This window comes from Mytilus galloprovincialis, chromosome 10 (assembly GCF_965363235.1).
Source record: "Mytilus galloprovincialis chromosome 10, xbMytGall1.hap1.1, whole genome shotgun sequence".
In the NCBI taxonomy this organism is placed as follows: Eukaryota; Metazoa; Mollusca; class Bivalvia; order Mytilida; family Mytilidae; genus Mytilus; species Mytilus galloprovincialis.
The window spans coordinates 79,805,095-79,829,136 of NC_134847.1; the positions used below are offsets into that span (position 1 = coordinate 79,805,095).

At 31.5% G+C, this 24,042-nt stretch overlaps 1 protein-coding gene and 1 long non-coding RNA gene across 2 annotated transcripts in view; both read left to right on the plus strand.

Annotated features, from left to right (window-relative positions):
* The window catches only part of LOC143048509 (serine-protein kinase ATM-like), a 99,633-nt gene extending 93,967 nt beyond the window's left edge, over positions 1 to 5,666 (plus strand). The window contains exon 58 of the mRNA XM_076222200.1: positions 4,895 to 5,666. Coding sequence (XP_076078315.1) covers positions 4,895 to 5,079 — 185 coding nt within the window. The 3' untranslated portion in view covers positions 5,080 to 5,666. The remainder of the gene's footprint in view (positions 1 to 4,894) is intronic.
* Positions 5,667 to 11,300: 5,634 nt separating this feature from the next.
* Positions 11,301 to 23,699, plus strand: LOC143049370 (uncharacterized). Its single transcript, XR_012970205.1, has 3 exons — positions 11,301 to 11,440; positions 22,253 to 22,336; positions 23,572 to 23,699. It is a non-coding gene; the product is annotated as an uncharacterized LOC143049370 (long non-coding RNA).
* The last annotated feature ends 343 nt before the right edge of the window (positions 23,700 to 24,042 follow it).

Genomic DNA, 24,042 nt, shown 5'->3' on the forward strand with positions numbered 1-24,042 from the left:
TCTGTCACTGAAAGTGAGAGATAGGGATAGGGATCTGGCCTCCTAAACAAATTACTTAAAAGCTTTAAATGTCAGAAGGAGGAAGACCTGGATGCTCCATACTTCAATGTATATATGTGCTATATGTAATGAAGTTTCTATCTGTCATATGTCACACTCTGGCTTCATCCACAGATACAAGCTTACTGCCACAAAATAGTACAATAGTGTTGAAAGTGGTGTTAAACACCAACCAATCAAACAGTCTGTCATATATGTCCATTGTTCTTGACCTCATTTTCATGGTTCAGTGACTTCTTGAATATAAAAAGTTAATCTATTTTGTAATGTTGATTTCCCTATTGTTATGTGTTTCATAAGACTGTGGCCTCATTTTAATAGAACATTAATAATGTTCAGTTTATGTGATACTTGTAGTAGAACCTTATAATTACATACTTTCAACATGAAATCAATGATAAGTGAAACAGGCGAGACATTTCAGGGTGTGTTCACTCTTGTTACAAATTTATGCAGCTCCCACAGAAGAAAAAGAAAAATATTTCTCTATGGACCACCATGATGTTTAAATGCATCGGAGAGCATCTGTGCAACAACATACATATTTATTTGTTTTTAACATGGAAATGGTGATATATGATATACGTTGTAGTTAAATATTTATCTTCTCAAGGTAAATTGCAGATAGACATAGAAACATTGATGGTACTTGCTTGAACTTTTGTTTACATTTGCTTGTAAGACACTTCATGTTTTTCAGAACAAATACTACTTTTCTCCATTTTTTCATTGTTTCTTATATTTGACTATTTGTTCTTATCAAAAATATTCACATAAACTTATTTTCAAGTATGTTTGAGTAAAAATGACTCGTCAAATATTTTGCTGTTTTACCCATGTTCAAATGCTAATCTGTTACCATCTTTCACTACAGTAGTACTAGAAAATATAAAGACATTGCGGGTTGTGATGTTAACTATGGATTAAGTTTGGTCTTTCTAGAGAATTTCAACTTGTAACCAGACAAAATTAATCTGCAACGACTGATTGTCCAGGAATTTCTCACCAATACAAACAAACTAATACATGCATGAAATTACATAATATAAAAAAAACTCAAATTGATATAATCAGTGGAAATTTATTTTTAAAGAAAGACGACTTTAGTGACCTTGAATGTTTTGTTCACTTAAACAAGAAACATGAGAAAGAGCATTATAGATCACGATACAAATACAAACATATTTTAGTAAAAATAACAATTACTACTTTCAAATTTTACTACAAAAATTGTATTGGCAATGAGACTACAGTTAATTACCCAGGTATACATTGTTAGACAACAAAATACGAACAACAATCAATTATTACACATCATTGTCCATATGGCCTTATTTTTCATATTAAGTTACTTATATAGTTGTAATATAAGTATTGATAATAATCTTAACATCACAATTTGCATCTTTGTATGGTTTGAAAGATGACATTGACCTTACGAAAACCAAAAGTAACAAACAAAATGTTAAAGGAATTTTTCAAATTTTCAAGTCTTTCTTTTTCACCCGTTCGTCAGTTGATTGAAAATGACAAGTAATTTATATATCCAATTCTTCAATACTAAACTATTTTAAAAGGTAAATATTTGTAAAGAGATATCATTTAATACTCTTCAAAAGCTTTTATTATAGTCATCATTAAGACTGACAATTAGTCTAAAGATCTAATATGAAAATATGATAATCTTTTGAAAAGCCCTTGTAATTTGATTATGGGTATTATTGATGTAGTAAACATGGTATGAATCTTCCATTAGAATTTATAATTGGGGTCAATCTCCTGTAAATAGGAACAAGTTTATAATTTGGTGTGATTTGATACAAGTGTTTTAGGTGAAAAATTCAGGTGTTAGTTCCTTTATAGGTGTGAACAATCCTTTTATAGATTTGTTTTATATTTAAGTCCAGAAAAAATTGAATACATTAAAAAGCAATAAATGTTTATACTTTAAAAATGTTCATTATGGTCTTTTTCTTTGATATTGTATGAAATTTCATGTAGATGTTTTAATTTATTTTTTTACAATTTTAATTTCAACATGGCCAAAGTGCCATTTCAATTTGGTGTATTGTTAAGATGACGTCAAGTCTGCACATTTTTCTCAATGGCAATCTTTAAAAATCTCCTCAGAACAAGTTTAAGGAGGTAACTTACACAACTCATAGTTTTTATATCTATGCAGTTGGCTTTACCTTAAAGTTAAAGTAGACAAACTGATTTGTCCTTTAGAATTGATCAAAACAAAATAACAACTTGAATTGCATACTTTTGATGACATATGCATTTCCTTTATAGTTTTCTGTTCGGTGTGAGCAAAGGCTCCGTGTTGAAGATCTATCATGGTTAGCTTTTACAAATTGTGATTTGGAAAGGGGGGGGTGTCTCATTGGCACTCATACATTATTCTTTTATATCTTTTTGAAAGAAAAAATGGATAAATAACAGGAATAAAATGTAGAAATAGATTAGCTAAATGAACAAAAGGGACCTTAAAAAGATAGCTAAATTTTGCATAGTCAAATTTGTCTGAGTGATTTTGAATCTTAAGTTTCTCAGAAATAACTTAATTCATCAATAGGGAGATTAATTTTTAATTTTTTAAGGGTGGCCCTGTAAAAAAAATTAAATGAGTTGTATCATTAATCAGGTTCATTACCTAATTTACAGTTTATTAAGATGTTATCCTGATCTAAAGCACAAACATTTTTAAAAGTAAATGTATAATAATCTATTGCGACAACAAAAGTACATGTATTCCTTTTTGAAAGAAAAAAAATAAAGCAGCAAAAATACATAAATGGAATTTATAATTACCTCATGCTTCAAATGAAAGGTGTTTTTTTCCCATTTGAAAGATACCAATGTAGCAATAAATAATTTTAATTTTACTGCACTGAATAGGAGTGCATAATTTTATTACAAAAAAGTACATGTTTGTCAATTTTTATTGATATTTCTTATTAAAAATTGCAAGTTTCATTGTGGTGCCATAATTAGATATGATTTAATGTTTATGATTATTTCTTTCGTCATTTCCATAGACAACAGATGAAAGGGTGCATCAAATAATATGATTTCTCAAAATTCAGGGAATTTGGGTCTGAGGTATCGTTATTAACACATAATTGTAGTTTATGAGTTTATTGATATTTGATTTTTTAAAATTTTTCTCAGAGTACATCAAGACTTTCTAAAAGTACTGACATAATTTCCACCAATGAAATTGTTTCGTAAACTAACATGTTTCAAAATTCATTTTTCTATTTAAAATTTCTTAAGGTGAAGTGTACATAATCATTGTTATTTCAAACATTTCAATTTTTTTTGGAAAAGGAGATGTTTCCAGCACTAACAAATCATTGTAATTATCAATGTGTTTTGTCAGTTGAGATTAAAACTTTGTTTTTTAAATACAACTTCGTTGTGCACTCACGTAGAAGTTTGACTTTGCCACATTTGCATCTCCAAAACTATGACCTTGCAGCCTTGTTGTTGCTTTACTGTTCTATATGTTTTACTAAATAAGTAAGAACACTTCAATGTTTGAGATTTCAGGACATATTTTATTGAAAAGTACATTAAAAGGACCTCACAGGCAAACAGAATGACTTTTAGTGAACTTTATTTAAATACAAATAGTGAAGAACATAGACTGATTGGTCCCAGTTTGAACTGTAAAATGTACACTGTTATGCTGATATATTTACATAATTACATTAGATGTATCTTTCATTATCATACGTTATTCTGATTGGCTAACTAGCAATCTCGTGATATTCCTTAATCAATTGCATTACACAATGCAACTTTTCATTCATGATGACACGAGGTCCCACAATAAATGCACAGGTAAATGAAATAAAAACTTGATAAAAGTAGTGTTTTCATGATCCTATAGGTAAAAATGTAATTATAAGTATTGAATGCCTTTTTTTGTAACTTTATAGGGTTGCACACATTTTTAGTATGAAGCGCGGAAAAATGTACTTCGGTCAACACTTTTACACCCCAATAAATTTACAAAAAAGAGCAGTCAATTCTTAAATGAACTAGTAACCGTCTTTTGGTGTGAATGAACACAGGTTAATAGCCTCAGATAAAGGAGTAGGTCCGGTAAGGCCCCTTTTTGGCCCAAAAATATAACAGTTTTACAAAATTGTTAAAATGTAAACTTTTAGTTATTTATTGGACAGTTGAATGCTGCTACATAAATATGCGCTGTTTTTGACAATACAGTGTACATATATCGGGTTGTATCACCATTAAGTCATGCTAAATTACTGAAATCTTCAAAAATCTATTATTTTAGTTAAATTTTAGACGGTTTCCGTGTAAAACGAAAGTGGCTGCATTCGTGTTCATCCTTAATATTGCAATGTAAGTTGTATTTTATGATAATACATAGCATATATAAAGGTTGTGGATGAACACGGATGCGGCCACTTTCATTTTTGACAAAAACAATCTGAAAAGTGACGTTTTTTGGCATATTTGAGATATTTTTCATATTTGAGCTTCAATCGGATCCTTTTTAATAACTTAATCAGTTAAAATCTTTCACATAAACTAATTGAATCAAGTGAAATGGACAATTAAGTGTTTAAAAAGTGGTCAAAATCTTTCGTCGGATGAAACTGAAATTTGAGGCCAAAATGAGTCCTTACCGGACCTACTCCTTTCTGAAAAGGTAGATGAGTATTATGAATGCTTACACTATTAATAGGACTTTTATCAGGTCAGAATTCCAACCAAGAAAACATTTTGGTAGCACAAACTTGATTGGTTTTACATATATATTTGTACCTTTTTGTATCTATTTTTTTTTTTATTTCAGTTGAGAACACAGAAAGTGTAAATAAGTTGGCAGAAAGAGTTTTACTGAGACTGCATCAGAAGTTACAAGGCATAGAAGATGGTGTTCAACTTAGTGTATCTGGACAGGTCAATCTTCTGATTCAGCAAGCAAGAGATCCTAAAAACCTGGCAAAACTCTTCCCTGGCTGGCAACCATATATATAAACAATGTGTTATAAACTTCCTTGTGGAAAGAAACTACTGTTCTAGTCAAACGATATTATTTCAATGAATTGTTTTTTTATGAACAAATTATATGCAAATGAGAGTAAAAGTATTATGATTGAATATTGAAGAGAAATTTACTGTGCAACACTTTAATTGTTATTTTTCTGCAATGTAAAAATTCTCTTTAAACACAGGTACAATAGTGTTCATAACAACTAATTGGTTAGTTAAAACGTTTTTCTAAGGTTTATCATGAAGTTTTACTAAAAAGGTAATATTTGGTACACACAAAAAAATATGAAATTTATGAATTGAGTCATCTATTTATAGCATGAAAACATTTCCATTTGTCATGTTTCTCATCATCAAAAAATTAATTATGTATCATTGAAATGAGAGACAATGGGAAAGAAATCCATGAATTAAATTCAATTGTAAAGCTTGCTCTGATTTTTTTAGATGATTATATTATCATTATAAAGGTTTCTTACAGCGAAAAAATGTTACTTACTATCTTATGATAATTAATGAAATGTTCTTTGGATTGTTCCATCTTCAATCCTGTCATGACAATTTTGTAGTGAAATTTTATTCCATATTTGTATTATTTGAGTAAGACTTTCTATACTAATTTGATTTTGAATATTACAGCATATTGAAATACATTTGGTATTGGTATGTAATTGTCATAAAATACACTTTTCTCTGTGGTTTGGTTGATTTTGAGAAATTGATATTTACTTTTCAAAAGTCAATTTAACCACTTATTTACTTCATCAAAAGACAGTAATTGGATATTTTGAGAAGGCAAAATCATGGTGCATTGATTGGTTCAAGTTATATATGTTCTGTATGAGTTCAACCTTTATTTACATTTTAAACATTTACATATCATGTTTTGGTGAAGAACTGTAAATAACAACTTGACAACATTTGTTTCCTTGGTTTATGCCCCAAAAAATTAAAATCTGTTAAATTCATACATTCATTAATTTCAGTAGAAAATTATCTTAATAAATTTTTATACGACCGCAAATTTTGAAAAAATTTTCGTCGTATATTGCTATCACGTTGGCGTCTGCGTCGTCGTCGTCGTCGTCGTCGTAGTCGTCGTCCGGCGTCCGAATACTTTTAGTTTTCGCACTCTAACTTTAGTAAAAGTGAATGGAAATCTATGAAATTTTAACACAAGGTTTATGACCATAAAAGGAAGGTTGGTATTGATTTTGGGAGTTTTGGTCCCAACATTTTAGGAATAAGGGGCCAAAAAGGGCCCAAATAAGCATTTTCTTGGTTTTCGCACCATAACTTTAGTTTAAGTTAATAGAAATCTATGAAATTTTGACACAAGGTTTATGACCACAAAAGAAAGATTGGGATTGATTTTGGGAGTTTTGGTTTCAATAGTTTAGGAATAAGGGGCCAATAAAGGGCCCAAATAAGCATTTTTCTTGGTTTTTGCACAATAACCTTAGGTTAAGTAAATGAAAATCTATGAAATTTAAACACAATGTTTATGACCACAAAAGGAAGGTTGGTATTTATTTTGGGAGTTTAGGACCCAACAGATTAGGAATTAGGGGCCAAAAAGGGACCCAAATAAGCATTTTTCTTGGTTTTCGCACTATAATGTTAGTATAAGTAAATACAAATCTATGAAATTTAAACACAAGGCTTATGACCATAAAAGGAAGGTTGGTATTGATTTTGGGAGTTTTGGTCCCAACAGTTTAGGAAAAAGGGGCCCAAAGGGTCCAAAATTAAACTTTGTTTGATTTCATCAAAATTGAATAATTGGGGTTCTTTGATATGCCGAATCTAACTGTATATGTAGATTCTCAACTTTTGGTCCCGTTTTCAAATTGGTCTACATTAAGGTCCAAAGGGTCCAAAATTAAACTTAGTTTGATTTTGACAAAAAATGAATCGGTTGGGTTCTTTGATATGTTGAATCTAAAAATTCTTGATTATTGAAGTTTTTTTGGTCCAGTTTTCAAATTGGTCTACATTAAGGTCCAAAGGGTCCAAAATTAAACTTTGTTTGATTTCATCAAAAATTGAATCCTTGGGGTTCTTTGATATGCCAAATCTAACTGTGTATGTAGATTCTTCATTTTTGGTCCTGTTTTCAAATTTCAAATTCTACATTAAAGTCCAAAGGGTCCAAAATTAAACTAAGTTTGATTTTAACAAAAATTGAATTCTTGGGCCTCTTTGATATGCTGAATCTAAACATGTACTTAGATTTTTGATTATGGGCCCAGTTTTCAAGTTGGTCCAAATCAGGATCTAAAATTATTATATTAAGTATTGTGCAATAGCAAGTCTTTTCAATTGCACAGTATTGTGCAATGGCAAGAAATATCTAATTGCACAATATTGTGAAATAGCAAATTTTATTTTAATTAGAGTTATCTTTCTTTGTCCAGAATAGTAAGCAAGAAATATCCTATTTGTGCAATAGCAAGAATTTTTTTTAATTGGAGTTATCTTTCTTTGTCCAGAATCAACTTAAATCTTTGTTATATACAATATACAATGTATATACACTTTTTACTACCAACTGATAAATTTAAATAATCTTTACCATTCAGTGATAACAAGCAGTTTTTTTACATCTTAATATTTTATGATGTATTTAAATGAGTAGTTATTGTTGCAAACTCCATTAGAAATTTGAATTAATATCAGTTTTGAAAAAGGGAAACGGGGATGTGAAAAAAAAGGGGGGGGGGTTAAATTTTTCTCATTTCAGATTTCATAAATAAAAAGAAAATTTCTTCAAACATTTTTTTGAGAGGATTGATATTCAACAGCATAGTGATTTGCTCAAAGGCAAAAAAAACCTTTTAAGTTCATTAGACCACATTCATTCTGTGTCAGAAACCTATGCTGTGTCAACTATTTAATTTTAGATTTAAAAAGTTTGAAGAAGAAATCTTTAATTGATTTGTAAAATCTTGGCATTTGTTTTGTGTAAAAAAAAAACATGTAATGTCAAAAATTTGATCACAATCCAAATTCAGAGCTGTATCATGCTTGAATGTTTTGTCCATACTTGCCCCAACTGTTCATGGTTCGACCTCTGCGGTCGTATAAAGCTGCGCCCTGCGGAGCACCTGGTTAAAATGTTTTTGAAAATATATGGCTTGAAACAATCAGATTAAAAAGTGTACAAATTCATGAGTTTGATAAAAGTGCTATTTCTTAGTTTGTTAGATCATGTTTCAATTTTTGTTAAATTAAATGCTGCCTTTTATTGCATCATTTCAAACAAAAATTAAATTTTATATTTTTTTCTGTTGTTCTTTGATTGTGATATGAATACGACAAGATTTAGAGTAATATTGAAAGGAAACAGCAGCCAAACAACATTTTATACACAAAAAGAATTTTCCAGGCAGCATACAGTCTTGGTTATTCACATCCAATCATTTATGGTAAAATTCTTTGCAAATCACAAAAATGTCAGCATTCACCTCAAAAGCTATAAAATCCTTAAAACAGACTTATTAAGAAGGAAATAGTTACAATACTGTTGTCAGGTCATTAAAGATGGCATATTTTGGCTTTAATATTAATTCACTTATAGGGTCTTTACATCGGAAATAAACATATTGATTCTAAAACCAGTTGTTAGCATGATCCTGTTATGTTCTTCAGGAACCTTTGGCCTTTGTTAGTCTTGTATGAATTTAAAGTTTAGTTCATTTATATATTTCAAAGTAAAGTATGACGTCCATTATCACCGAACTAGACTAGTACACATTTTTGATTAGTGGCCAGATGAAGCACGTCTCTGGCTGTGATATTTGCTCTCTGTGTTGTTGAACAATTGGTGGCCTTCAGCTGTGTTCTGCTCTTTGGCTGGGTTGTTGTCTTTGACACGTTCCCTATTTCGATTCTCAATTTGATAAAATTATAACAGACAGTAAGTGGCATGAAAGAAAAGAACAAATATCAACAACAACTGCAATATACTTATATTCTGTGTTTTATTTAGGGGTTTAATATACAAATACATTTGTGGAGTTATTTAATTTTCAGAATCTATAAAAGTTATGATTAAATTAATAATCTGCCATCTACATGAAATTCTTGTAGCATAAACCTAGAACAAGCACATTATTATGCACATTTTGTATTTAAAGTGACCAGAACAAAAGTCAACCTGGAGAAAAACTATGACATCCAGTGGTCAACTTTGTCTAATATAGACATGTGATAAAAAGTAAAATCACAAAAATACTGAACTCTGAGGAACATTCAAAACGGAAAGTCCCTAATCAAATGGCAAAATCAAGAGTTTAAACACATCAATCGAATTGATAACAACTTTCATATCCCCGACTTGGTACAGGGATTTTCTAATGTAAACATTTCTTCTGTATGAAAGTTGCATCAAATTCCATTATATTAACAACGATGTGTGAACATAACAAACAGACATAATAGGTTAAAATGTCAAAAATATGAGTACAGCAGTCAACATTTTGGTTATAATCTTAATAATGATGGTTCTTGTTGAACTTGTTTAATGGCTTTAGAATATAACTGCTACTTATTGGTCAAGTGTTGCCTTGTACCAGTGGATGTGATCACAAAAAAAATAAGTTTTATATAAGGACTATCAACAAAATATCAATGGTTAGTAAAGAAGGCGAGACGTTTCAGCGTGGGCACTCTTGTCTTAAAATGTCCTGTACCAAGTGAGGAATATGGCAGTTTTTTTCTAATAGTTCGTTTCTATATATGTATTGTCGTTTGTTTTTGTTGCACTTCAGTGTTTATGTTGTTTGTTGTTGTCCTCTTATAGTTGAAAGAGTTTCCCTCGGTTATAGTTTGTAATTCAGATTTTTTTTGTTGCAATCGATGTATGACTTTTGAACAGCGGTATACTACTGTTGTCTTTACTGATTGCCTGGTTCAGTTTTTTGTTTAGGTTCGACTATGACAGCCTAATTTGAATGAAACCACGACTAGTAGTTTTTAAGCCTGCAATTTTGCTGGCAAGGATTTGACAGTCAGTGGCACACAAAGCAGTCTAGCTTTTACATTTTCAATTTTGGTGGGTCATCTGCATAAAAGGGCTCAACTGTTGTATGTTTCAAAAACAATAATCAACCTTATTCCGTGATACCCATAAATCAAACTGTATTGGTCATGAAATTATTTGAGGATATTTTGAGGTCCTGAAATATATGATTATGGAGCTCCATAAATATTAAGGATAGTCGGAACCTCCTATATTATAGCATTTTTTCAGGTCTTTTGTTAAGGACCTGAAATATATAAGGATATCACGAAACCAATGAAAGGAGGTCATGAAATAATAAAGGCGGTTCTCAATGTTTTATGGATTTCCTGAATTCGAATTATGGAGCATTGAAATACAATAGTTTTGACTAGATCCGTGCCTTGTACCATTCTAGTTTTTAGGACATATTTTTCATTGAAGACAATATTTAATTAAATGCAAGGTTGAGTTAAAACAGAAAGATCGATTGACTTGGGTTTGCTTAACTTCCAATAGCAAATATTTCACCCATAGTCAGGACGAGAGACCAAAAAAGAGCAGAGATTTGATAAAATTATGTAAGACGTGCATAACGGATAAAAGTATTTTTATTTAAGATGTTAAGAGGTACAAAACCATCAATCATATATAACGCCAATGAATGTTATGGAGAATTGACGTTACAAAATCAATAAACACATCAAAATCTAATTATTTGTTTCAGTTAACGTAGTCGAAAAACTCATTTGAAAGACTGAATTAGATGTTATCTCAAATAGTAATTAGATGATGATTTATGCGTTATGTTTTGATATCCCTAGCATTATTTAACACTGGTCTTCACTCATACAGCGAAGATTAAGTGAAACTTTTTCATAAACAAAATTTGTGTGCGAAGTTATTTAAATATTTATGAGCAAACAAAGACAACATTGAAAAATATTTGTTAAAAACAAGTTTGTTGAATTTTCTATGTTCGCGTCTGTCTCGTGTGTCTTTGTATCTCATTTTACGGGTACCTCCTTTCCTTCAGATTAAACCCGTGTTTATCAGGTTCAGTGTATCTGTCTATCATATCATCAGCAAATGGAATTTTAAATTTACTATGACACGTTACTGAATAGCAAATGCAAAACTTTAATGTTGATTTCTTTGGTAGCGTAAATCATCTAGGTCAACGCCCCTTGCTTGATTTTTTTTCTCTGTGTTTGTATTTATCACTATTAGCGGAAAATAAATGAGACATTTATGGCTGAAATCAAACCAAGATGAAACAATCCTTGTATGTTCTATGGATTTTATATGTGATATGTTTTATGGTTCTTTTGTTTAACGTTGCAGGTAAGATGGTTTATATTACAGCTAAGTAATTATATATGGTTGATGCAGTTGTTATTTTGCTGAAAAAAGATCTATGCAATTTTTACGAAAATTAAAACTCAAATTAAGAACAAATATAGATTCGTTAAAGACAGACTGACCTTGTTTAAGTCTTTTTTGTATTTTATTTTTTCCTGATTAGGTTACTATATTTGACAGTTTGTTAGATTTGTTTTCGCATTATTCAAACTGAACACATTTTAAGATGATGTTTGCTCTTATATCCTTTCTTAGCATTCTATCAATTGTTACGTTCAACGATCTGACAACTGTTATATGTTGGGTTAATTTAATTCTGAACTCTTTTATTTTTCTATTAATATGGTTGTTGATTTTATCTATTTTATATTTGTTGTTTATATGTCCATGTACATAGACACCAAGTAAAACGACAATATCACATGAATTCAAAACGAAGTAATACAAGTCGATCTATTATGTTATGAAATCTACTATTGTCCTAAAGTAGACTAGTAAACCATTTGTGATCTAAAACGGTCGTATTGATCTCAACAATAAATATTAAGTCGTTTTCCTTATTTCGGTTAAAATCATGACAACTCCACTGCGGTAAATTCACGACTGTTAATGCAGTTCGCTTGCAGTCAGGTAAGATCGGTGCAATCTTTATTCAGACTGTTCTGTAGCTGTACAAAGTGAGTGAAAAAAATTGTTGAACAGTAATTTGACTGCAAGTGAACTGCCTGAACAGAACTTATTGTATAAGTGATAATTTCGCCATTTCTTAAATGTCCACAACCTTGTTAAGTGTCAGACAGATTTGAGGTTGAGCTAGCTATATAACAAATTTTAATCCACCGTTTTCTACTTAAGGAAATGCCTATACCAAGTCAGGACTTTGACAGTTGTTATTCATCCGTGTTTTGTGTTTGAGCTTTTAATTTTTTCCATTTGATAGTGGAAGTTCCGCTTTTAATTTTCTTGAAGATTGGTATTTTTGTTATTTTACTCTTTAAGCATGATACCATCTCTGAAGTAACTATGAAATCACCGGGATGATAATGTCTTCTGGCTTTTTTGTATTGTCTTATCAATAGTTTAGAGAACGTACGTAGTGGATATAGTGTTTCTTGACGGTGATCTCCAATTCTGCATATGTCTTTTTACTCTACGTTTTAGTCGAGTTCAGTGCGTGATAATAAAATATCCTTAATTTATAAAGACAAAATTTGACGCCTGAGGCTACGGAAAGATTGATTTGCAACTTAATATACATCTTATTGACGTTAGAGTTTATTAAATAAAGGCAGCAGTAGAATACCGCTGTTCAAAAGTTAAAACACGTATAAACCAGAACGGAAAAAATCTTGAATAATGGGTATAATTTCAAGGTAAGCTTTAAGATCAGTAAATGTTTTTGAAAAGTGAATCACTGTAATGTTGAACTATAGGATACAAACACTACTGTTACCATGGCAACCCATTACTTCAGGTTCAGCCAAATACGTGTAAGAAATATGTGTCACGAATTACAACACTATACCCCTTTGATCTTCCCTATACACACGTCACACAATTGTTAACGAATTTGAGATATATGAACCTGGCTCATTTACAAGCATGATAAAAAAAAAAGCTAACGACACATGCATTGCATGCCTGAATGATATGGAACACATTCATGTATGTGCATTTGACTTTTGTATCTATTCAATGTGTGTATTTATTCGAGATATGCGAGGGAAAAGATAAGTATCTGTCTCTTTGGTAAATTAGCAATAGTGATAAGAAACGAACATTTGAAAATTGGCTTGTTCTGTTATTTCTTTTATATTTTGCACTAGTTGACAATATTCGCATACACTTTGATAATTTATGTATACCTTTCTGTGTCATTAATTCAAGCAGATCGCTTTAAATTGTAGTCTCTTAACCTTTTGGTCTATCTCAAGATATAATATTGACCTTTTATCCCCTTTCTGATTATAATCTAGCGTTTCATTCAATTTTTTATTATAGTCTTGGCCTTTCATTGACTTAAAAACCTCCCAAATAGAAAAATAAAGACATAACTCGGTCTTCTGTTTACACGTTCTTATGAGAAACATTAATGGTTTTTTAATTATATAAGCATAATTTTCTGCTTCTCACAAATATATCCAATTACTTCATTTCTTTGTTGTATAAATAAATATAAGGATTTCGAAAAATCTTACAAATGTTTTATATATTTCAAGGGTTGATCATCATAATCTGTAAATCAAATGACTTTTGTATCTTGGAAACAAATCAAGTTCACGTGCCTGACCCGACTCATGAACCTCGGTAGTAGTATGTCAGATGTAAAAGGTTTCTAGCATTCAGAAAATTTCTTTTAACCTGTAATATGAAATCAAATATACATAGGAAAATCCAATTGAACGTGCTCGCTATCTATTTATTTCTATATTTATGTTAATATCGGGCTATATGAACGTTTCCAATCTTCGGAGGTCACCTCGATGATTAATGTGATGGCATGTAGACTAAATTACACACTGATACACATTACTGAGAACATGCTTTGTAAATTGCACATTTTAGACTTTTTATAATTTGGATGTTCGTTTTAGTATGTTAGCAGTCAAAGATAAGAAGCTGATTAAAAACCATAAACATGAATCTGACAGCTTATGACCCTCTAAAGACCATATGTTGACATCTAGCTATACTAGTTTGAGTGTGTGATGCTTTGTTGCTGTCCGAAGGACGTAAATAATAATTTATACGTTTATTCACAATTGTAACCAATGAACTTGGAAATACATTCACTATTATTTTCTTTTATTATTTATTTCGACTTTCATTCAAAACTAGACCTACATCATTTTTATGTCTGCAGTAATGTTTATTTTCATTTTTCTTTCATTAAACTCATACAGTCGAATTATCTTATAAGTCAGACAAAGAAAAACAAAATGAAATTCCTTTTTCTTAGACATACCCCGTATGAAATGAAATAAATGCTTTATATGTTGTAATTGAAATATTATCATCATGGAGAGAAGTGCACACTGTTTGAATATAAATAAGTTTGTTCTAAACGAGATCCATTCCCGTCTTTTTATTTCTTTCTTAGTGACTAACTACCCGAATCCAATGATAAATTATATTCTATTTCGTATAACAGATTTGAATTTTTCGGGGACACCTGTCACATTTTTTTGCATCAAGATGTAGTATATATAATGTAGGACATGTAAACATTAAAATTGAGTAAAGTATAAATAATGTATCGCTTATACATCACTGCTGACGGTGTAATGGTATAACACAAAATACAATAGTAAAGTTTCTTTTAAATTGTTTTTTTTAAGAACATGATACTTGCAACGCAGTTTGCGACCACCAACCTTGGCTTCTCACATTACATGTAACCTGGTATTATAGAAAGCTGTGTTTTGGTATTATAGATTGATGTGTTTTGGTATTATAGATTGCTGTGTTTTGGTATTATATTTTGGTTTCCCTTATATCGTTTTACTGCAATACATATATCCTGTTGATTCTTTCATTTTCGCTTATTGATATTAGCGTTTCCTTACGTGTTCTTAAGTGTACCCAAAGGAATGGCTAATATCAATACGCGAATTTGATTTAAAGAACGAATCAACAGGATATATGTTTTGAAGTAAAACGAGTACAAAGTAAAACATAGATAAAACAAAAAACATCTAAGAAACATGTACATCGGAAGTATCTGAGGTCAGTCTTGTTTTTTTTTTATCTAAAATCTGATTTATTGCACTTTTGCTGTTATAATGAATACCATGACTACAACATTTGACAGGGCACCCCTGTAGTGTTAGTTTTACTGCACAAACAGGGAGATTGTTTAGTAAATTAATAATTATAATAAATGGTTAGATTTACATTCTATGTATCAATATTATGTATAGAGATTACTACAGAAATTAATTTCCGGAAAAAATTACATTCGTGAACCGCTTTGACTCTGTATATGCTAGTTGAGCTGGTCATGGCCTATTGATCAACGATCACACGATGGAGGAAATAAAGGCAACAGTAGTATACCGCTGTTCAAAACTCATAAATCCATGGACAAAAAACAAAATCGGGATAACAAACAAAAACCGAGGGAAACTCATTAAATATAAGAGGAGAACAACGACATAACACTAAAATGTAACACATATAGACAAAATCCCACGAGAATAACATATATAACATATATATATAACATCAAAACCAAATACATGAATTTGGGATAGACAAGTACCGTGACACGTCTTATCGCAATGTGAATTTACACTCAAAAATAAGAGAAAACAAACGACACAACGTTATAATGTAATACACACAGAAAAGGAAAGTTAATCTTAAAGGTTTTCTTCCATCTACATATTCAAGCTTAAATAGATGAAAGAAAACTTTAAATAAAAGCAACAGTAGTATACCGCTGTTCAAAATTAATAAATCGATTGAGAAAAAAACAAATCCGGGTAACAAACTAAAAATAAACACATCAAATATAAGAGGAAAACTACGACACAACAAAAACACCACACTAAAATGTAACATACACAGAAACACAACACTAAACTGTAACATACACAGAAACACAACACTAAAATGTAACATACACAGAAGCGAACTATGATATAACAATGGCAATTTTTCTGACTTGGTACAGGACATTTTAAGAAAAAAATGGTCGGTTAAACCTGGTTTCGTGGCTAGCCAAACCTCCCGCCTTTTTGGCAATGTTAAATATAAGATTGACTTTAAATACTTCCAATGTACATGTTTCTTAGATGGTTTTTGTCGAGCCTTCTACTTTTGTCGAAAAAGCGAGACTAAGCGATCCTAAATTCCGTCGTCGTCGGTGTCGTCGTCGTCGGCGGCGGCGGCATCCATAAATATTCACTCTGTGGTTAAAGTTTTTGAAATTTTAATAACTTTCTTAAACTATACTGGATTTCTACCAAACTTGGACAGAAGCTTGTTTAGGATGATAAGATAGTATCCAGAAGAAAATTTTGTAAAAATAAAATTCCATTTTTTCTGTATTTTATATATAAATGGACGTAGTTTTTCTGCGGGGAAACATTACATTCACTCCGTGGTTAACGTTTATGAAATTTGAATAACTTTCTTAAACTATACTGGATTTCTACCAAACTTGGACAGAAGCTTGTTTATGATCATAAGATAGTATCCAGAAGTAAAGTTTGCAAACATAAAATTTCTTTTTTCTGTATTTTACTTATAAATGAACTTGGTTTTTCTGCGGGGAAACATTAAGCCTCGGTCACACCTTACCGGATAGCAAGAAACGGACGCATAACGGATGAAAATAAAAGTTGTCCGTTGACAAAATTATTATCCGTTGGGAGTCCGTTGATGTACTGACCGAATAAAACGGACGTTTAACGGATGCATAACGGACACACAACGGATATGCAACGTACGAGAAACGGACACGTACCGGACAGAACGGAAGTCGAACGTACATCCAACGGACGAGTACCGCATAAAACGGACACCTAACGGAAGCGTACCGGATAAAACGAACGAACAAGATATATGGAAAATTCAAAGGCGACAATAATAATACATGTAAATCGAATAAATATTCAAAATGTTTCTGTGTAACTGGTTTTGGTTTGTTCTTCAAAAATTCCGCCAAAGGGCAGTGTCTGTCCTGAATAAGAACTGCTTGATTGTGAAGGCGTGCCTATACTCTAAGATCGATTATGAATAATAAGAATTCATGAACCTTAAGAAATCTGACATACCAATAATTAGCATTTCTAAATTTTCAATTGGCATTTATTCGTTTCAGATCCGTTCATCATCCGTTTTATCCGTTATACGTCCGGTAGAAGTCCGTCTCTCATCCGTTCAACATCCGTTTTATCCGTTAAACGTCCGGTAGAAGTCCGTTGGTGCATTTATCTTCCAGACCTCCAACGGATGTATAACGGACACGTAACGGATACAAAACGGAAACGAAACGGACGAGTACCGTACAAAACGTACGCCTAACGGACGTTCAACGGACATTTTATCCGTTGGATGTCCGTTCAAAGTTTTGAACATGCTCAAAATTTTCCACCGGACAGAACAGACGTCGACGGATAAAACGTACGCTTAACGGACATGCAACGGACATGGACGGACGTCTAACGGATAAGAACGGACGTCTAACGGACATGAACGGATTGAAAAAAAAAGTTATCCGTTAGGCGTCCGTTCGAGCTATCCGGTTAGGTGTGACCGAGGCTTAACATTCACTCTGTGGTTAAAGTTTTTTAAAATTTTAATAACTTTCTCAAACTATCCTGGGTTTGCAACAAACTTGGACAGAAGCTTGTTTATGATCATAAGATAGTATTCAGAAGTAAAATTTGAAGAAAAAAAATCCATATATAAAATAGAAGATGTGGTATGATTGCCAATGAGACAACTATCCACAAAGACCAAATGTTTTCCGTATTTTACTTTTAAATGAACTTAGATTTTCTGCCAAAAAACAACACATTCATGCACTCTGTTGTTAAATTAAAAAAAATAATAATAACTTAATTTCTTTTACTATTTTAAATTTGTACCAAACTTGGACAGAAGCTTGTTTATGATCAAAAGCTAGTATCTAGAAGGAAATTTTGTTAATATGTTGTACCTGTGTTTCTGTAATTTACTTATAAATGGACTTAGTTTTCTTCCAGTTAACATTACATACAGTCTGCAGTTAAAGTTTTTAAAACATTTATTAGATTCATAAACTATCCTGGATTTTTACCAAACTTGGACAGAAGCTTCTTCTAATCAAAAGATAGTATCAAGAGGAATATTTTTATTGATTTTTTCCTCATTTTTATTAAGCCTGCGATTTACAGCAACAGTAGGCGAGACACTAGGTTCCGCGGAACCCTTACAAATTTTTGTTTTATTTTATGTCATACTTTGAGTTTATTGTCTAATCCCACCAATGAGAAATAAGATGTCGACATTTTTTTATACCAAATTCAGAAAGATAAATTATACTTTTGCATTAACATAAAAATCCTCAACGCGTACGAATTTGTGTTATTTCTGTTTCAGTTTTATGGTATTCTTCGATCTTTCCTACCTCATATATGTCAACCTACGACATGATATTAGTTATGATAATTGTTATCATATATCCTTATTTTAATAATTATTATTCATGAATTATCAGGAGTAAAGACAGAATATTAAAGTTCAATTTCAAGTCTTACTATGGAAAAGCATATGAATATTCAAATAACAAAAAAAAAAGCTTGAATAAACAAAACAATATTATTTTCCAACATTTGACAAATGAAGTTTTTAATATTATTCATAGCAGTATCGGAGGTCCACCTGAGATTTATAAAATACTCAGTAAGAACGTTTATAATAACTGTGTATAATATATACATATTTTGATAAGATTTTTATCACATAGAGATCTTTTCTGACAGTGTAATAACTTTGACAGCTGATTCTCTCGATACCACGTTAAAGTATTGTAGTTGTTCTGTGTTGTTGTTTTGTCTATCATACTCATAAATCATTTTCGTGAAAATTAAACATCTAAATCTACATGACCCTAAGTCATACAAATCTAATATGTTTTGTTTAGTAAATGTACGTTGACCCCTTTTGTGGTCGTATCAATAAAACATGATGTTATATATACATATAAGTATACACTTGGAGAACAGATAAACAAACTCATCAAAAGAGTATCTATAATACTAAAATGACGAGGTCCAATTTGTCAGCCGTCATCACGTAAAAACGACGAATCAAAGAATTCAACTTTATATACAACTAATATAGTAAAAAAGTGTAGATTAAAAATTACACCACTCCAGGCCCTTTTGTTTTCCACGTAATTAATATTGCCAATAATTAGGAAGTTCCGGGTCGAGTCCGATACCGATACCAATAGTATAATCACCTGTTGCCTATTACCTTATCTATACGTTCCGCATCTGACAGGTGCACCACCAAACGGTGTATTCAGGATTAATATGCTATATACACGGGTCATCATCACAGGGTTGACACTACTAAATTGTCAAATTGTTACCTATTGTAGTATTTTAATTCGTAAGACTTTCTAAGATAACAATACGAATACTAAAAATCTGGACTAAAAATAAGTTTCAATTTGTTAGCGGGCATGATGTAAAACAGCGAATCAAAGAATTTAACTTTATTTATAACTAATATAGGACAATGCTGTTGATTAAAATAATACTCCATTCCAGGACCTTTTGTTTTCCAAATTATTAATATTACCAATAAATGATAAGTTCCAGTTCGACGGGTTCAAACAGAAAGATTTGAAAGCAGAGAAAATTGTGTATCTTATAATCGACATGACTTTATCAGATGACAGTACTAATACTAAAATAAGGCTTGCGCATAGTTATATACTTTAATTCAGTCACGGACCCGCGATATCACGGGTGTGTTCTAGTATATTTAATAGATGTGCTATTGTTGTCTTGCCTTCGACATACTAGTAAGTCGCTGTTGGCAAAACTAAATTATTACTTTTCTTGCGCCTGCATACGATGGTAACAATCTCTCTTCATACCTTAACTCCAGTTTAATCAAGACTTTCGACGAAAGTGTGGTGATTTTCTCCTTCTACGATTCATTGTTTCCTGACTTTCGCCTAATGCTTTTATTCGCCTAATTAAATTGGTCATTTTGGGTAAAGTGCGTGTTTATCTGTGGTTTAGGCAGCAACCATTTGATTTTCTGGGGGGGGGGGCTATGGTTTTTTTTGGAAAAAAAAGTTTGTTTCCAGGTTTTGGTGAAAAAAATAATTTGTTTTGGACCCTGAGAAAAAAAAATTGTTTGTTTCACCCTCAGCTGCCACTATATGTAATGCTAAAATTGAAAGAAAAAAATTGTTTTCGGTTTGTCGCTAAAAAAATAGATTGTTCTTCGCCGAAGGCGAAAAAAAAAGTTTGCACAGAAAAAAAAACCATAGCCCCCCCAGAAAATCAAATGGTTGCTGCCTTAACATTAATATTATCCAAAAAGATATAAGAAGATGTTGTATAAGTGCCAATGAGACAACTCTCCATCCAAGTAACAATTTATAAAAGTAAACCATTATAGGTCAAGGTACTGTCTTCAACACGGAGCCTTGGCTTACACCGAACAGCAGGCTATAAAGGGACCCAACAAATTACTAGTGTAAGACCATTCAAACGGGAAAACCAACGGTCTAATCTAAATAAAAAACGAGAACCACTTATGAAACACATCAACAAAGAACACCTACTGAACATTTTCAAAAGCCAAAAACTTAATTTTCCTTTCAGATATATTGATGATGTTTACTGATTGGGTTCCATTAATATTTCCTCCAGAACTAGACATTTAAGAAACAACAGACACAACTTCATCTGCCTCATCCATGTTCCTCGAATTTTACAAAAACGATCATCTCATTACTAGAATCTTTGACAAACTAGACGATTTTAATTTTGAAATTATTAATTTCCCCCAACTTAGTATCAATATACCAATATCATCTGAAGATAATATACATTTCCTAACTTACTCGTTATTAAAGAGCTTGTGGCTGCAGACGTTATAAAACGCCACCAGTGTCTGAGCTTTCAGTTGATCGATGAACCAGAGCTATGACAATGAACGTCTCGTCCTTTTTGTAAAAATGTTCATGCAAAGATACAAAGACTTAGTTGATAAATATTCCGTATAAGTTTTACAGATAAAAGAGGGACGAACGATAGTACATGATAGTCTGTTGATTATCATCTTTATACATATTACAGTGTACTTATATTTGTCTTTGTAAATTATTAACCTTTACTGTTTAGTCCGTTTTGGTATTATCCCTTATGCGTGGCTCGGTACTTATACATCCCGCCAATGTGTTGTTGTGCTGTGGTCATTTTTTGTATTTGTCTTTTATTTGTGCTTTGTCTATATGCTGTTATGTTTTGCTCTGTTGGTTTATTTGTTTGTTTTTATAGTGATTAAGATTATAACATGATGTTAACTGCTGTGCCTCTATTTTGGACATTTTTTTTTCTATAAAATCTGTTTGTTTGTACACACAGTATTTACAATAAAAAGGAATTTTAGGCGATTGTCATACAAGTGAACAGTTTAGCTAGCTATAAAACAAGATTAAATGCACCATTTTTTTACATAAGGAATATGAAAGTTATCTTCAAATTGTTTCATGTGTTTTAGTTTTTGATTTTGCCATATGATAACTAAATTATAATCCTTGTACCTTTAATAACTAATAACTAATAACCTCTGATTTAAATTTTCCTTGGAAATCGGAATTTTATCATTTTACTTTTTCTCATATGTATTATTATTATACTATTTAGCTGTATTATAAGCGCATCAAATACCTAATTCGTCTTGAAAACATGGTTTGTTGCGCAAATTAAATATGTTTATTTGGCGGTAATGAAATGCAAATTAGAGCTAATGTTTGAGATTAACCAATTGTTATATCACCTTGACCTAATTTGCAAGGTTAAAATTCGGTAAAGATAGAAATGAACATATACATCTGACTGGTCCATTTGATCGTTACCGCTGTGTCAGAGTTCTCAGTACTTTGATAAATATATTTTAAGGATAAATTGGTGTTCAAAGTGAATAGTTTGTGCTATTATTTAAACAGTTTCAACACACCAAAAATCAAAATACCACTTTTATATTTCAAAAAGGACAGACCATCCATATGTCTTACACATGCTTGTTTATACAAGGTTAATATTTTTGATTCAGATGTAGAAGGACGATGCAAAAGTCACACGACGACCCCTGCACCTACAACTACGACCACAATTCCTAGACCAGGTAGAAAATAAGGTAAGTTACAATTCCTTGACCAGGAAGCGATAATTAATCATTTAGTCTATATATCTATCAACGACATTATTACATAAAATCACACAATTCCTGGACAAGTTAGATAATTAAACATAAGTTATGAAATTGAAAATGGAAATGGGGAATGTGTAATAGAGACAACAACCCGACCGAAGGCGTGCCTCAGCTGGCCCCTTAACAAAGATATGTATTAGTGCAGTAATAATAGATGTCATACTAAACTCGGAAATATATAAATGAACTAAAATTAAAAATCATACAAGACTAACAAATGCCAGAGGCTCATTACTTGGGACAGGCGCAAAAATGTGGCGGGGTTAAACCCTACCCCCGAACCTCCCCCCAACCTCCCCCCCCCAACCTAATACGTCTAACCAATGTACAAAAAATAAACACACAGCAATACGCACACACAGTTTAAAAGAAGTCCAAGTCCAGCGATGTCATAATAGGTAACAAAAGAAACTAAGCAAAATGAAAATAATGCATTAATAAAAAAAAGGACTACTAGCAGTTACTGATATGCCAGCTCCAGACTGGTTGAATGATTGAAAGATTATGTCTTCATCATATGAATATCAAGCACAATCCCTCCCGTTATGGGTCTATACCCATCGACGTCATTAGTAAATAAAATCACTTTACCATTTCTGGACATGTCAGATAATTAAATTGAAGTTAGTCTATGTATCCATCAATGACAATGCAAAGAACTTTAACAGTTTAGAAATGTTATATTAGCATAACACACACTATTTGCCATTAAAGAAAAACAATATCAGCTTGATATGATATCGCTGACTTAAACAACATGTTAATAATAAACACACAGCAATACGCACACACAGTTTAAAAGAAGTCCAAGTCCAGCGATGTCACAGTTTAAAAGAAGTCCAAGTACATTGACATGTCAGATAATTAAATTGAAGTTAGTCTATGTATCCATCAATTACAATGCAAAGAACTTTAACAGTTTAGAAATGTTATAATAGAACTACAAAAATGTCATTAGTTATCAAAGGTATATTCATATGATGAAGACATAATCTTTCATTGTCCCCCCCCCCCAATTGCAATGTACAATTGTAATGTAAGTCAGCGATATCATATCAAATAATTATAGTTTAATTATTAAACAATTGCAATGTACTTATATTCTATGTTTAAGTCAAGGGTTTCATGTATGAATAATTTTCTTTTATATTTTTTGGCAGGTTGCTGGAGAACATGTGTAGTACAGTGCAAGGAACCAATATGAACTGCTGGTTGTGTTACATTTTTACATACTCACGTTATGTTTGTTTTGTTTCGATTGTCCTTTAATTAAAATGTTCGAGTAATATGTTATGTCTTTTAAAATTCGCAAACATAACACATGAAAGCAAATTATAATCAGACAATTTTGCTGTCGTTATGGTATAATGTTACTCTTTATTATCTTTAACCATTTGACAGTCTTTTTTGTGCGTATTTTTTGCCCGAAAGACAGTGTTCGAAAACAAATGATCTTAGAACCTTTTAAACATCATTCGTCTTTACTATATATTAAAAGCTTTTTTAACATTGAATCACGGCTGTCATTCGGCTTATCTGTAAACAGTTGCACAGAAATGTCATTACATTGACAACGATGTGTGAACAAAACAAACAGACATACTAGGTTAAAAATGTTGAGTACAGAAGTC